The sequence below is a fragment of the Vombatus ursinus genome, unplaced genomic scaffold, assembly GCF_900497805.2.
Source record: "Vombatus ursinus unplaced genomic scaffold, bare-nosed wombat genome assembly UNPS02015175.1, whole genome shotgun sequence".
NCBI lineage: Eukaryota > Metazoa > Chordata > Mammalia > Diprotodontia > Vombatidae > Vombatus > Vombatus ursinus.
Genome location: NW_020954953.1, coordinates 17,433,414 through 17,449,194, shown reverse-complemented (window position 1 = coordinate 17,449,194; position 15,781 = coordinate 17,433,414). Strand labels below are relative to the sequence as shown.

Here is a 15,781-nt window from a genome sequence, read left to right as displayed (position 1 = left end):
AAAACATTTTAAAGTTTTGACAAATATAAAATGTTCATGTCTTAAACAAATAACATCAATCCTATTTAAAAGCCTTTTTTACCATTTTCTTGTGGTTAAGATTCCTGTAGTTACTTATAAAGTTACCCTTTCTCTTTTTGTTTTCTGTAAAATATTAATGCAGAGCCTTAATTAAACGGAATTACAGAACAGGTTAGTACTCTTCATTTAAGCAATCTGTTGAGAGTACTTATGCGTAATTTAAAAGATTACATTTTAATTTTTGCTTATGTAAAATATTGCTTTATGTAAAAATTTTCTCATGTAAAATATTGCTTACGTAAAATTTTGCTTATGTAAAAACCTCTCCAGTATCTTTGCCAAGAAAATCCCAAATTGGGGCAGCTAGGTGTCACAGCGGATAGAGTACTAGCCCTGGATTCAGGAGGACCTGAGTTCAAATCCGGCCTCAGACACATAACACTTACTAGCTGTGTGACCCTGGGCAAGTCATTTAACCCCACTGCCTAGTCAAAAAAAAAAAATCCCAAATAGGATCACGAAGAGTAGGACACTACTGAAAACAGCTGAGCAGCAACAACAATACCTCTGTAAATGCAATCCAAAATTACATTAAATGTTTTTGGATGCCATATTACACTGTTGACTCATTAAGCCTGTGGTCTACTAAAATCCTTAGATTTTTTTTTTCAGGCATGTTACTATCTAGCATACCTCTCTCATCTTATACTTATAAAGTCATTTTCTTTGAACACAAGTGTAAAACATGTTTGTCCCTATTAAATTTCATTTTGTTACTTTCAGCCCAAACTCCAAGCCTGTCTTGGATTTTGATACTGGCATCCAGAGTGTTAACTTGCTGTATATAAATTTGATAAATGTGCCATCTATGCTATTATTCAAGTCATTGTTAAAAATGAAAAACATCACAATGCCAAGCATTCCATTGGAGACCTCTTTTCAAGTTGAAATCTAACTATTAATGTCTGTTCTTTACGTCCAGTCATTTGACTGTTCTGAATCCATCTAATTATACTGTCATCTAGCCTGCATTTGTACATTTTTTCTACCAGAATAGCATGAGAGACTATCAAATGGTTTATTAAAATTTAGATAAATTATCTACAACATTTCCTTTACCAGTTTAGTAACACTGTTTTAAAAAAGGGAACAAAGCTAGTTTGACTAGACCTATTGTTTTTCTTTTCTTTGGTTAGGCAATGGGGTTAAGTGACTCGCCCAGGGTTACACAGCTAGTAAGTGTTGTGTGTCTGAGGCTGGATTTGAACTTGGGTCTTCCTGAATCCAGGGCCGGTGCTCTATCCATTGCGCAACCTAGCTGTCCCTAGACCTATTCTTAATGAAACAGTACTGCTGTTTGTAATCATTGCTTTCATGTTCACTATTCATCTTTTTTTTTAATAATAATATTCTAGGATTTTGCCAGAAATCAAATTTAAGTTTACTGTTTGCAGACTTTCTTCTCTTCTCTTCCCTTTATGAAAACTGAGAATATTTGCCCAGCTCCAGTCTTGTATATATATCTCATTCTCCACCATCTTTATTTCAGATATTATTGGCAGTGGCAGTCACATCTGCCTATTCTTTCAGTTCTTGAATATATAATTCCTTGTGGCCAGGTACCTTGATTTTATTTAGGGCACCTGAATGTTCTCTTACTATCACCTTATTCATATTGGGTATCAGTTCCCTATTAGCTATCATTATTTTGTTTTCCAATCCAAAAGCAAAGAAAAATGGAAACAAAAAAGAATTGAGGAATTTTGTCCTCTCGCTGTTGTAAGTTAGAATCATTCTATTCACCCTGAGCAGCAGTTTTATTTATTAGAATGAACTTTAAGGTCTCTTGTCCAGCTATAAATCTGTGAGCCTATGTACAAAGAATGTTCTTCGTTAAAGCTTAACTTTTGGGTGAAAATAAAGAAATACATACTTCCAATGGATAGTATTTTCACTCTTTGTAATGATAGTAAGATCCTTCTGATCTGAAGTGGATATTTATTTTGACTTATTCTTAGCAGACCTTGTTTTTAATTTTACATTAATATTAATACCTTTTCTGCTTATTTCCTGGGGTGGGGGAGGGGGGGAGAGTGGGAAGGCAGTCTGGGTTAAGTGATTGCCCAGGATCACATAGCTATTAAGTGTCTGATTTGAACTCAAGTCCTCCTGACTCCCGGGCCTGTGCCCTATCCACTACACCACCTAGCTGCCCCTTTACTACTTAATTTGTAATTAGAATTATTTTGTTTTACTCATGCCTTCACACCATCTACAGCCCAGCAGAAGCTGAGAGAAAAACCTTTAAAGCTAAAATACAACGTAAAGCTAAAGTACAACATACAGGAAAGAATAAAATTCAAAAGCTATTCTAGAAATTGTAAGTTAATTTAAATAGATCAAAACAAATAAGCACTTCTGTGTGAATGAGTTCTCCTAAATTTCCTTTGTACTTATTTGCTTATTAAAGAGAAAAGCCAGCTTTTCCTAGGTTGGTATTTTACAGTGTGAGTGATTATGTTCTTCCCCTAACAAAGAACAGGTGCAGGACAGAGTTTTACAGATTTTTAGTTCTTGCCATAGTTTGAATTCAGACTTTACAGTGTTTCATCATCGGTCTGTTTGTTCCCCAAGGTGCCAGTATCTTTCCTTCTATTTACCTTGTGTCTAGTTTAAATGTATCTTACATTTATCTATTTACTTGTCTTTCCATTTAGAATGAAAGCTCCTTGAGGGCAGGGACAGTTTTTAATTTTTCTTTGTAACCCCAGAACTTAGCAAAGTGCCTAGCACAGAATAAGTTCTTAATAAATACTTGCTTGCTGGATTGAATTCCTAAAACATTAGACCTGCCCATATCTAAATATGTGAGAATATGTTAAAATGAAGAATAAAGAATATTCCAAATCTAATCTGATTGATTATATAAAACATTTTTCCTTTCTGTTAGTGCATTTGAGAACTGATCAATGTAAATCCAACCACATTTAAACAAAGTAAGAAAACATAGATATCAAAACAAAATTACTCCAGTTAAAATGTAAAGTATCGTATTAAAGGTTTTTTGTCAGACAGCATTTCTTTAGATTTATTTTCTCATTTAGAAAATGACAACCATGAACAATTAAACTGAAAACATTTTGAACAGCTATAGGAACATCTGTGATTTTTTTATGAAATAATTTTACTTCACTTTAGTTATTTTCTTTAAAATTTCACTATGCTGACGATGATATCCATTAATATGCACAGTAAAATAGTTTTGAAAATTATTTTGTTTCCCCATGTGACAAAACAAAAATCCTATTTTTTATTAGCAACATATAAAAGTTACTATTTCCAATGACAACATTACTCTATTACATATTACTATACATAAGATGTAATTCATCGTCTTATGTTATAAACTAATGAATATACATTATTAAGTAACAGCACCAAATATTTCCGTAGCACTTTAAAATAATTGGAAAGTTATATTACTCGACTATAAAATTGACTTAAATATATCAACTTTATTGGATACTCCCAAATCAAGATTGTCCTGTTTCCTTTCTACCCAAATAGACATATGCACATCAGATTTTTTTCTCCTCTAGATTAAAGTTTGATATTTGGTAACCTTAGATTCATAAGAGACAAAAGCATTGTAGTGATAGGAGGACTGGGGGTCAAGGCCAGCCTGCGATGTATTCTGGCAATACAACCGCAGATAAATCACTTAACCTCTCAGTGCCTTCGTGCCAATCTTTTGAAAGATTTTTATAAGTTGCAGAGCAGCTGGTAATTGACTTTGATAGAGGGAGTCTTGTCAGGAGTTCCCTACATCATTATAGATTTGAACCAAAACAAAATAGTTATGTGATGCTTTCTTTTATTCAAAACACCTTCACTTTAATTATTTTATTAGAGATAGTTTATTTATTTAAAAGAAAATAGTGACCTTGTCTGCTTAAATCAGGCCTGGAAATAAAGGGGCAAAGAATTTGAAAATAAACATTAGTTATACATAGATGACAATTTATCTAAGATTACATGAAGGAGGTAGAAATCTAAATGATTGGAAGTAAATGAAGGAATAATTCCCAAAGAGCTCACACCTGGATAGATATGGAAATAGGAAGGATAGTCATGTTATTTTTTCCCATGTATTATTATCATGTAGCTTATATTCAATAGGTTAAAGGTCCTAAGTGTTTTCTTTCTCCTGATGACATTTACCAATTTGTTCCCTCTTAGATGGAGCCTAAACTGTTTGGCTGAAAGATTAGAAACAGTTGGAAACTTATGTAAACATTTCCCTTGAAATGCAAAAGAGAAAGAGGGCCAGAGATACTGAACAGCAGGTGGGGACTTGGGAGGGACATTTTTGGCAATATCTGAATGGCAATGACAGCTCTTCAGCTCCTGACATGCAATTATATGTTGTGATTTTTAAAAAAAGAGCCAAGTTACCATGGTATTAGAGAATTGGAAAGCAAAAACAGATGTTGCTTCTGGTTAAAAGCAGGACACAGATCTTTAGTCCAAATTTTAGTCCTGTTGAATACTCAAAATGGAATATCAAAAGCACACGTTTTGGAACATAGTCCCGCTTTAAACTAATGCTTCAACAAGTGAGCTATAACATCAATTAGCCACCAATTGCCTTATAATGCTTTTTCAAATAAACCTTGAGTATTAAATGTGAAAGTAACCAGCAGTTAAAAAAAATCTTGCATTATAAAATACCTTGTTAATAGTAATGCACTATAGCATCTAATGAAGACAATTAAATATGATTTTGATTTGTTTTTAATCTAAAGTAAAAAAAAAAAATAAACATTCCTGGCATTTCATTTACCATATATAGTACACAATTATTTATACATAATCCTTCAGGTTATAGCCTGCGTTGTTCACTGGCTGAGTGCTTAAGCTACCCTGCTGCTTGGGAGGATGGTACCTAGCTTCTTGATGCCTTTTTAAACAGGAAGTGCAGAAAATCACACCTGCAATAAATAGTAGTACTGTTGAAATAAATCCAAGGTAGATAGCTCCTCCAGGTTCATGTTTATTGTGCTCTGGGATTGTTGGGTCCCAGAAATTTGAAATGATCTCCTTCATGTACCATGATGTGGGTATTAAAGCAGATACACCTGAGAGAATAAAACACAGTCCTCCAGCAAAAGTAGTACGGCTTTTGGTTTCTCTGTCCCCTCCTAACTGTGTACATTTCATGCCCACTGTGGAAATGCAAATCCCCAAAGCTGAGAGGATGCAAGCCAGTACCATGGTGGTGCGTGCAGTCTGCACATAGACAGGAAGGGCTAGGATTGAGTGTTTCATCGTGCAGCTGAACATCCCGGTGCTGTACCATGTGCAATCCATCCACAGCCCTTGAAGTTGAATAATAGCTGTTATGATATTTGATCCCACGTTTGCATTTACCTTCCAGTTTGGCAATAGTGTGGCTGTGATTATGCCACAAATGCCAGATAAGGCTAGAATAAAAGCAAGGAGCTGTAGACCTGCTGATGCCATAATGTTGATCTGTCTGTCCCCTTTTGTCTGCCCGATCCTCTCTGGTGGATACTGTCCAATAAACTGTGATCGTTCCAATGAAGACTGTAATACAGGGGGGAAAATAGACAAGATAAGTAATGGAAATCAGGGAAATGGAAAGACAGGAGGAATGAGTGAATAAAAAAGCTTACATTTATAGTTGGAGCTTATCTGAAGGCACATCTGAATGTGACCCTGCAGTGAATGAGTGAGCTCTCTGTAAAAGAGCTGAGAAGGGAGATTACGCAGCTCTCCGATGCTTCCTTTTCATGCTTACATGAAGGATTATGCAAGGTATAGACTTCAGAGAAGTACTGCCTTCTTTGCTTTTCTTCAAGCCCAAGATATGTCCATTATGCTCAGAGGAAAGATGTATATTCTGTTAGAAAATTGAAATATCTTTGGCCACAATCACATTTAGATCAAAGAACTGAATTTACTCTCATGGTTGTTTGTCTTTTAGTTATGAGAGCTCTCTGTCAGCTTTTTCAGCTGTGTAAAAAGATTCTGCCCGAAGACAGTCTTCTGACATTACAAATAATGAACAGTTCTAGCATTTATATAGGCAAGCTAAATGAACTATATCCTTTTGTTGAGTATTATAGATAAGTTATTGAGGACTGAGAAAGAAGATTGGGTTAATTTATGGAGAGGGATGGGTGCTAGAACTGTGATTTCATTGGTACAGGGAACTCCAAAGTGAGGAAACTCCCTCTCTCATCATCTTCTCTGCAGCTCAGAATCTACGAGTTGCCCAGGTCACCGGGAAGTTAAGTGATATGACCAGACTCATGTCTATTTTCTGTCAGAGGTTAGCCCTGATCCTGGGTCATTCTGACTATTAAGGTTAATTTATCATCCGCTACACTCCTCCCAGTGAGTTACTTCAACCTTTCTCCAAATTGTTCCTGTCTCATATCTAGCAAACTAGCAAAGATCACAAAAGAGGGGGTACCCAATGTTAGAGGGAGTATGAAAAAGACAAACATAATAATGCACTATTGGTGGAGTTGTGAATTGATCCATTTTAGAATGCACCATGGAATTAGGAGAACAAAGTGACTACAATGTCTGTACCTTTTGCCACAGAGATTCCACTACTAGGCACATAGAGGTCAGTGATAAAAAGATGAGCCTCATCTGCACCAAAATATGTATAGAAGCATTTTGTGCAGTAGCCAAGAATTGGAAACTAAGTAGATGCCCAGTGATTAGGCAACGGCTAGACAAGTTAGGGGATGTAAATGTAATGGAGTATGATTGTGCTGTAAAGAATAAGGACACTGATAAATTCAGAGAAGCATGGAAAAACTTACATGAACTGAATCAAAGTGAAGTAACCAGAGCAGGAAAGCAACGTACACAATTATTACAAGAATATAAATGGAAAGAACAACCACAAAACAAAACAAAAAATGAATGTTATAAAATTATATTGACAGTTGTTTGACCCCAAAGAAGAGATATAATAAGGCTCTTCCCTACTGCTTTTTGTAAGGGTGTAAGATTATGGATGTGGTACACTACAGACCATATCAATTTTTTTCAATGTATAGGTTCATTTTGTCGAACTGTTTCTCTCCCCTTTTTTATTCTTGTTTACAAAGAATAGCTCTCTGGAAAGGAGAAGAATATATTGGGAAATCTAGGTCATGTAAAAATAAAAACTATCAATAAAATGTATTTTATTTGTGATACCCTTTCCTAAATCACAGTTCTTTATTCATTTAAACCGCATCTGCTCAAATCTTCTGAAAGAGTTAAGTCATCGTTGTTTACTTATATTCATAACATATATTTCATAACTAACATTTATGGGCATGAGATCTATACACACTGCTATCTTATTATTCTCTATACTATAATAAAATAAGTTCCTAAAATTGGTTTTTAAAATAGATTTTTGGGGGAGTCGAGATGGCAAAATAACAGAAGTACAGACTGGCTCCCCTACCACACTTTCGTAAAATTCTAGAAAATGCACCAGACTGAATCCTAATTGGGAAATTTAAGAAAAAATAACCATGAGTCATTTTTCTTGCCCAGATCAGCAAGAGGAGACAGAGAGATCTGTGGACATTAGGGTAGAAGTCTAGCCAAGAGCTGCTAAATAGAGCGTTTTAGTACCTAGAGACTGAAAGAAGCCCCAGGTTGTGTGCTGGGGCGGGAAGAGGTAACAGAGGGGCACTGAACTAGTGCAAGGTTAGAAAACAAGTGCCCCCTGGCAGCTCATTACTCAGTTCTAAGTCACAAATCAAGGGGAACTAATAAGGGAGCTTGTGCCCAAGGGTGGCAGAGAGGATTAAATGGTCTTAGTCATAGGCCCCAACTTTGTCCTGAGTGAGGACCGAGTTCATAAGCAAACGGTGTGGCTATGACCCCAGGAGAAGAGCAGGAACTCAGTTCTAGCTTTCACCTCAGGCTGAAGCCTAAAGTAGAATAACCAGAATCAGAATCCCAGACCAATGAGAAGGCTACAGTTCAGTCTCTCTGAACCTTCAGAGCTTCATAGCTGTCTGATAGTGCCTGAGTCCTAGCACCAGTGTACTAGAATGACCAGTCAGGGACAAGACAACAGGTACCTTTCTCAGACACAAACCTAGGTCAGAAACTTGCAGAGCTTAGAACAGGAGGGTAGTGAGCATGCTTCTCCATGGATCCATAGATGATATCACTCTGCCTGTTCTCAGCCTGAGCTGTCCTTGAGATCTTGGGATAACAATGTTCGATATTCCCAGAAGGCAGCAGAAGGATCTAAGAAGACAAAACCTTAGTTCAAATAATCCTCCTAGAAGTGTGCGGAACTCAGCCCTAACATAAAGTTCAGAGTCAAAAAGTAGGCCGGAAGAACGAGCAAACAAAAACAGAATCTCACCTTAAAGAGATATTTTGGTGACAGGGTAGCTCAAAACACAAATTTAGAAGAAAATGACTATAAAACACATACAAGCAAAGCCTCAAATAAAAACGCAGTTTGGGCATAAGCCCAATAAGAATTCCTGGAAGAGGTTGGGTTTTTTGTTTTTGTTTTGAGGAGGTATTTTTTTTTTCTTATTTTGGAGGCAATGGGGGTTAAGTGACTTGCCCAGGGTCACATAGGTAGCTAGTAAGTGTCTGAGGCCAGTTTTGAACTCAGCTCCTCCTAACTCTGATCCACCGTGCCATCTAGCTGCCCCTTTTTGTTTGTTTTTTAAAGAATGAAAAATGATTTTAAAAACCAAATGAGAGCAATAGAGTATAGCATTAGAAAAGAAATGAATACTATGGAAGAAAAATATAGAAAGAGATTTAACAATTTGGTTAAAAGGTAAAACATGTTAGCAAAGAAAGTAACTTCCTTAAAATTAAAATTAGCTAAATAGAAGCTAATGACTCCATGAGATATCAAGAAATATTAAAACAGGGCAAAAGACTAAAAATAGAAGAAAATGCAAGATATCTCGTGGCAAAAATAAATGACCTGTAAAACAGATCAGAGAGAAATAATATAAGAATCATTGAACTATCTGAAAGCCATGGTGGTGGGGGCAGGGAGAGCCTAACATTTTTTCCGTTTTTGTATTTTTTTTTGTTTGTTTGTTTGTTTTTTGGCTAGGCAGTGGGGTTAAGTGACTTGCCCAGGGTCACACACCTAGTAAGTGTTAATGTATCTGAGTTTGGATTTGAACTCAGGTCCTCCTGAATCCAGGGCCAGTGCTCTATCTACTGCGCCACACCTAGCTGCTCTGTATATACTTTTTGACTCATGATTTTATTACCAGACCCAAGGTGGTCAATGATAAAAAAAAAAAGTCCTTATAAACATCAAAACTTTTTATAGCAGCACTTTTTGTGGTAGCAAAGATCTGGAAGCAAAATAGATGGCCATTGTTTGGGGAATGATTAAGCCAATTATGTTACATGAATGTAATGGAATATTACCATGTTGTAAGAAAACAACAAATATGATGACACGAACATCATAGAATTATACATATATTGATGAAAAGTGAAGTAAGCAGAGTCAACAAAACAATTTACACTGACTACAATAATGTGAATGAAAAGAACAACCACCACAAAAAAAAACTGAAAATGAATATTACAAAATTGCAAAGAATAAGCATGACTCCAAAGAAAACATAGGAGAGGAAACCTCCTTCCATTCCTTTGCAAAGGTAGCAGGTGGGAGTTAAATGGGTATGGATTATTGTATATATTTTTGATGTATTTATCAGTTCTCCTGGTTTTTTTTTTCTTTACCTCTTTTTATTTTAAAAAATATCATTATATGAAATGGCTCTCCAGGAGGAGGAGGGAAATCATTCATGGGGGAAATTTTGACAATATAAAAATAAACTATCAATAAAATTGGCTTAAAAAAAGAAAATATGGAATTGCCTATCTCATTATATTGGATACAAATAAACCTCAAAAGTAGCGAACCCTAATGGGTAGGATTTATTTATAAAGAGAAAAAAATCCATCTTTTAGTCAAAAGTCATATTTATGAAGTACCACTATATAAATCAGTTAATAAGTTCTAATCTCAGATTTTTACTATATTTGATTTAAATCTCTAATGTGATTTTTGTGCTCCTCTGATACTGGGTGGCATTTAGACAGTATAATTTTACATTTCTCAAATAAAGCTATTTTAAAGAATTTTAGTAGTTCTGTACTTAATTCCATTTATAGTTATGTACTTAATTCCATTTATAATTGATTGTGATGACTTTTGACCCATTTCATTTCTTTCATTTATGGCTAAAAGAAACCTTAAAAATATTTAAGCCCTGAAATTCTTAATCTGAGACCCATGAACTTGTTTAGTTGTTGTTGCTGAATTTTGATAACTGTATTTCACTCTAATCAGGTTCCTTTTTAATCTTATGTGTTTTGTCACATTTATTGCATTATTTTATGCATTTAAAAAGGTTATACTGAGGGGCCCATGGGTTTTACCAGACTACCAAATGGTCCATGATACAAAAAAAAAAGTTTAGGAACTCAGTATCTAGACCAGCTCCCCCATTTTCCAGGCAGTAATCAGAGGCCGATAGAGCTTAAGTAATTCGCCCAAGATTACAAATCTAGGGAATGGCAAAGCATTGATCTTTTGACATGCAGATTTTTCTACTGTACAATGCATTTTCTTAATCCTGACTTCATGATACATTTTGCTCCTGTTACACTAATTATACCTGCTTTCTAGTAGTATAGAAGTATACTTCAGATAGTGGTTCTTAAGCTTTTAGAAAGCCATATGCCACTTCTCAGTAAATATTCCACCAATTTCCTCTTATGTGATCCATACTTTATTACTCTAGATAGGAAGCAAACTAATAATTCAATGAATGGCTCTGTGAATGACTCACTGAACAGATGATGGCTTGTTTTTATTAATCATCATAAACAATTTTTACTAATTTTAAAAGCATAGACAGTGAAAAGCACAAATACTCCAGTACTAAGAGAAACTACCTTGGCTCTGTATACTTTTGATGACCCTAGGGATCCTTGGAATCCCTTTGGGAAATACCAGTACAAGTACAGACCATGTGATATTTTAGAATGATTTTGAAAGTAGTCTGGAATAGATTATGTAGTAGTTTTTCTCCCTCATATGATTACAATAAACTGAAACCATTAATAACCAAGCTGCATTGCTATAGTTTGGTAGCTATCCATCACTAGCATCCATCGCTAATATCTCTCCCTCTAGGTCTGATAATTTATAATGCTCAGGAAAGCTTTTTTTTTTTCTCAAATTATAGGATTTTAATGTTCAGATCCAGACTTAGCTAAAGTTAAGTAGGTTTATGTTTAGGGTTTGCCCTGCCGTGGCTCACTTTTGTATTATCCCTACTCCTTTTCTAGCTGAAACTAAAGTTGAATGGAAGTGGTGATTTTATGATTTATGGTGATTTATGATGAATATTTTTAAGAACTAGATTTTGATGATTTACTTTTCAGCATTCCAAACTCTACTCCACTCACTACACATTTATACCTTTATAGAACTCTCATGGAAATTTCTAGAGGGCGTTTCTGTTATCTCTTCCTCACAGGGTATTTTTTAGCTTTGATTAAGGAACTAGATTAAAAGCCCTTCACCCTTTTCGGTTGAGCTGACCATACTCAGTTTCCAGATTGTAGCCCAAGTTTTGATATATTCTCTTGCAATACTCAGTTTTAAAAATTTCTCAGCATGCTCACATTTTCAGACAGATTGTTCATCATAATTAGCTGGTCCGTACTTTACTAAATTACAGGCCTAGGAAAACCAGCATCAACAGTACAAACCAAACTAATGTTAACAAATGTAATCAAACCCTATTGATTGCATGTGATTAGCATAGCACTTACTTGTAGAATTCCAGGTTTCAAACACTTTCCTCAGTGTGAACAGACTCAATGAAGAGAGACCTTTTCCTTCTTATATGCAGTTCAGTATTCTTTATGTAAAAAACACACTAGAATTTTAGTTACATTTTATGAGCATTTTTTTCTCTCTTAGGCAGTACAACAGCCTTTTCCTTTAAATTTCTGTCAACTAGAGAATAAAGACATGCTTTGTTTTTAATGGTGGTGGTGGTGGTGGTGTGGAGAAATACTGTATTAGTAAGCAAAAGCAAGAGATCCCTTTGGTTTCGAATAGAGAGCTACTTTGAGGTCCTACAACAAAATGCTTACATGACAGAACCTATGAATGTTAAATGTACATGAGGATATTTTTGCCAAGAGAAGGTTGAAAATAGACTTCATTTAAATTCAACTGCCAGTTTCTTACATGAGTTAAAAACTGGCTTCTAAAGCATGATTCAAAATCTGTCATATTGTCAGTGGTTTATAAATTTCCCATACCTGTTGTGGATATACTTCAAGACCTTGATTGTACTCTCATCAATCTTCCTCAGAGGAACTGGGCCCAGTTAGGAACAAAGAAGGAAAGTCAACTGAACAAAGCTCGTTTTTCCAAAGTGTTTTGAATTGGTGATAAAGCTCTCTAACAAGTTAGCTCGCTGTGTAGCAAATAAAGAATAGCATATCAAATTGAGAAGTAAAAACTGCTGATCATGCTGAAAGATAAATACCAGGTTCTCTAGCTCATTTTCTGAGCTGTGGGAGAATTAGGAAAGGGGAGGCAGGGAGGAAGGAGGGAGTTACTGTTATAACATGATTTGTTGGAACCTGAAAATCTGAAATGCCTCTGTGCCACTATTCATTGAGCAGAGGCTATTTAGATAACTTACAGCGTTGATTTGATTTTAATGTTATGCTTTAATCACACACTTATAATTCGTTACTGATTTTTTCTTCTAAGCAGTTAATACAAGCGCTCAAATTGAGTCCATAATTTCTTTCAAATAGATAAAGAGGATTCTGTAGACATTTTTGATCGGATTATTTGCTAAAAGTGCCTCGTGATTTTGGTTCTGGGAAATTCAGATCTCCAAATCTGGTCAATAGCACTTAGAAAAAAGTGGCTTCAGTGTTTCTGTACTGCTTTGAATTATGTCTACGGTTTAAATTTTTTTTCCCTTTTGTCACCATGGGAAATGTTTTCTGCAGTATAGTCTTAGTAAACTAGATTCTTCAGGAAATATTTAGAACTTCATTTATTCTACTCTGATACCTAAAGGAGAGATCCTGGAGATCTAGACTTGTTTTGCCCAACCAGGACATAAATTGTAGGCTGTTTATTTGTTTGAAGGTCATAGTAGACAAATATATACATATGTTATGTGCCATTCTTGATTCCTTTTCCCTTATTATGAAATGTTAATACTATCCAAAGGAAACTATGATACTGTAGTTACAGAGAGCACTAGTTTTAGATTGTCTCACCCTAGGGGACATAGATATTTTATTTTTGTCTGTTTATCACCTCATGGTTCATCTCCACTATCACACGTACTGGGGTCCTGAGACAGGCAAGAAAAATAGTTTGTACGTATTCCAAACCTGCAAAAGCTTAACAATTGACAATTCCATTAAAATTTTAATTTTAGCCTCTGTTTTTCACTCTGAAATTTATAGCCATTGTACAGCACCAGAAAAAACTTGCTTGCTTTTGTAATATTGCTTTTGTAATATTGGGTAGCTTTATGGTTATTAACAGCAGTTAGGTGGTTAAAAGACTAATGGAAATGAATGAGAATTTCACTCTTACCATAAACTTGCAGGTGTAAAAAGATTCTTGTCTTTTATCACATACAGTAAGCAGTTTTCTTGTACTTTAGATTGCTAGAGGTTAGCCACTTTCCCAAAATAGAATATGTTGAAGTTGAGTGTCCATCATCCAGAGCTTTAACTTATTTTGTATATTTCACAGTCTTAGCAAGAGTCATTTTTGAATTAGTCACAGAAGCACGGAACTTCGGTGATGGAAGGCAACTCTTGAGGCAATTCAGACCACCTGATAGCCTTCCTAAGCAAGAGTCCCCTTTCCAGCAGGTCCTACAAGTGGTTATCCCAGGGAAATCATCCCCTCCCTAGGCACAAGGGAGGCAAAATGTAATATCCTTCTTACACTTTGGGACAGCTCTAATTATCAGAAAGGTTTTCCTCAGTTCAAGCCTCAATTTGCCTCTTTGCAGCAATCATTAATTGAAAGATGATCCTAGGAGCATCTATGCTGATAACTTTCTATGTGGAAGCCACTAGTATAACTCTGTTTTAAAACAATGTGTGTGTGTGTGTGTGTGTGTGTGTGTGTGTGTGTAAATAGGATTCAGCAGTAGAGAAGCCCTTCCACCTTAAGATTATAAATTGGAGAGCAAGAGAAAACATACTAGAGCTGGATAGGTAAGCTTATTATATCCTTTAATATTTGAAGGAAAATTGCTGCCATAGAAGTTGAGTCCAAAGGTGGAAGGTGACCATGGTAACTATATCCTAATGGTAGTACATAATCTTGGGCACAGGCAGCTCTACCAGCTGGGCAGAAAGGGCTGTAACAATTTTTTCTCCATACTTTCTGTTTCTGGCCTGGAATAAAAAGGATCCCTGCTGAGGAGAAGTTTGGAAGTCCAGCCTTTATTTTTCATTAAAAGATACCAGTTTATTTCTTTCCCTCAAACTAAACAGAATGGCAAAGTAATAAATATAGAGTATACGGGAGTTGGAGAGGGAATGACAGTAAAAAGAGTCTGACCCGAAGAGAACATTCATTCAAGTTGGGCAGTAGTAAGGTAGTGAAATTGGAGGGATTTTACTTCAGCTAAAATATCACTAATGCAGTTCAGCACTTCATTATGTAATGTCTCATGTTTACCTTACAATTCTTTTGTGTCTCAGAGTAGTTCTCCAACAGCTTTGCAGTGATGCAGTGCTTTACTTTAAGCAAAAGTGTGGCAAAATGCTTTAGATAAACTGTTTCAATAATTTTTTTTAAATATACTATTAATGATATTAAATAATATAAGGTAAAAATTTTTTTTACTTATTTTAACTTGCTTAATAAATAGTCTGACCATAACTACATTATAAATTATCCAGTAAGATGGATCTTATTACTATCAATAGTTGTTTTATAATTGCAAATATTATTGCATTCAACTCAATCAAGTGCCAACTACACGTAAAATATTTTGGATGCCATAGCTGACCTTAAAAGGTATTAATGTCTTCATGTTTTTCTTAATTATCTAAGCCAATAAAAGAGAACATGAGATTACTTCAGATCATATTTTTGCTTGAAATTTAATTATTTTAAAATTCACTATATGGTTTGTAAATAATTTTATGATTTTGCTGGAACAACAAAACAAGCTATTTTTAGTAATGTAATAATCTAAGACACTCTGCATCAGGGTAACTAACGGTAAACCTAGATTTGTGATAGCTGTGATGTTTTGCCACATTCTTTTGTAGTTTGGTACTAGTTTCATGTATGTTTGTTTCATTATTAGAGTCTTAGTATTTAATTCTTTTGATTTCTTATGTAGTTAGGTGACAGTGGATAAGGGTGCCAGGCCTGGAGTCAGGAAGACCAGAGTTCAAATTCAGCTTCAGATACTTACTTAGCTGTGTGACCCCGAGCAAGTCACTTAACCCTGTTTGCCTCAGTTTCTTCATCTGTAAAATGAACTAGAAAAGGAAATGGCAACCACTCCAATGTCTTTGCCAAGGAAACCCCAAATGGGATTATGAAGAATTGGACACAACTGAAATGATTGAACAATGAACAACTCTAACTTCAGATTTTATCCAATTATCTATAGTGGTTAAT

General features: G+C 35.3%; 2 protein-coding genes across 3 annotated transcripts in view; one reads left to right on the top strand and one right to left on the bottom strand.

The window, feature by feature from the left end:
• The window catches only part of LOC114031471 (dimethyladenosine transferase 1, mitochondrial-like), a 61,009-nt gene that overhangs the window by 38,175 nt on the left and 7,053 nt on the right, over positions 1–15,781 (top strand). The window lies entirely within an intron of this gene.
• Positions 4,885–5,544, bottom strand: LOC114031473 (claudin-20-like). Its single transcript, XM_027846554.1, has one exon. It carries the CDS (start codon positions 5,542–5,544, stop codon positions 4,885–4,887), a length of 660 nt encoding a protein of 219 aa, XP_027702355.1.

What these genes read in the sequence shown, in the direction of transcription:
- LOC114031473 (XM_027846554.1), bottom strand. Translation starts at nt 5,544, where the DNA reads ATGGCATCAGCAGGTCTACAGCTCCTTGCTTTTATTCTAGCCTTATCT.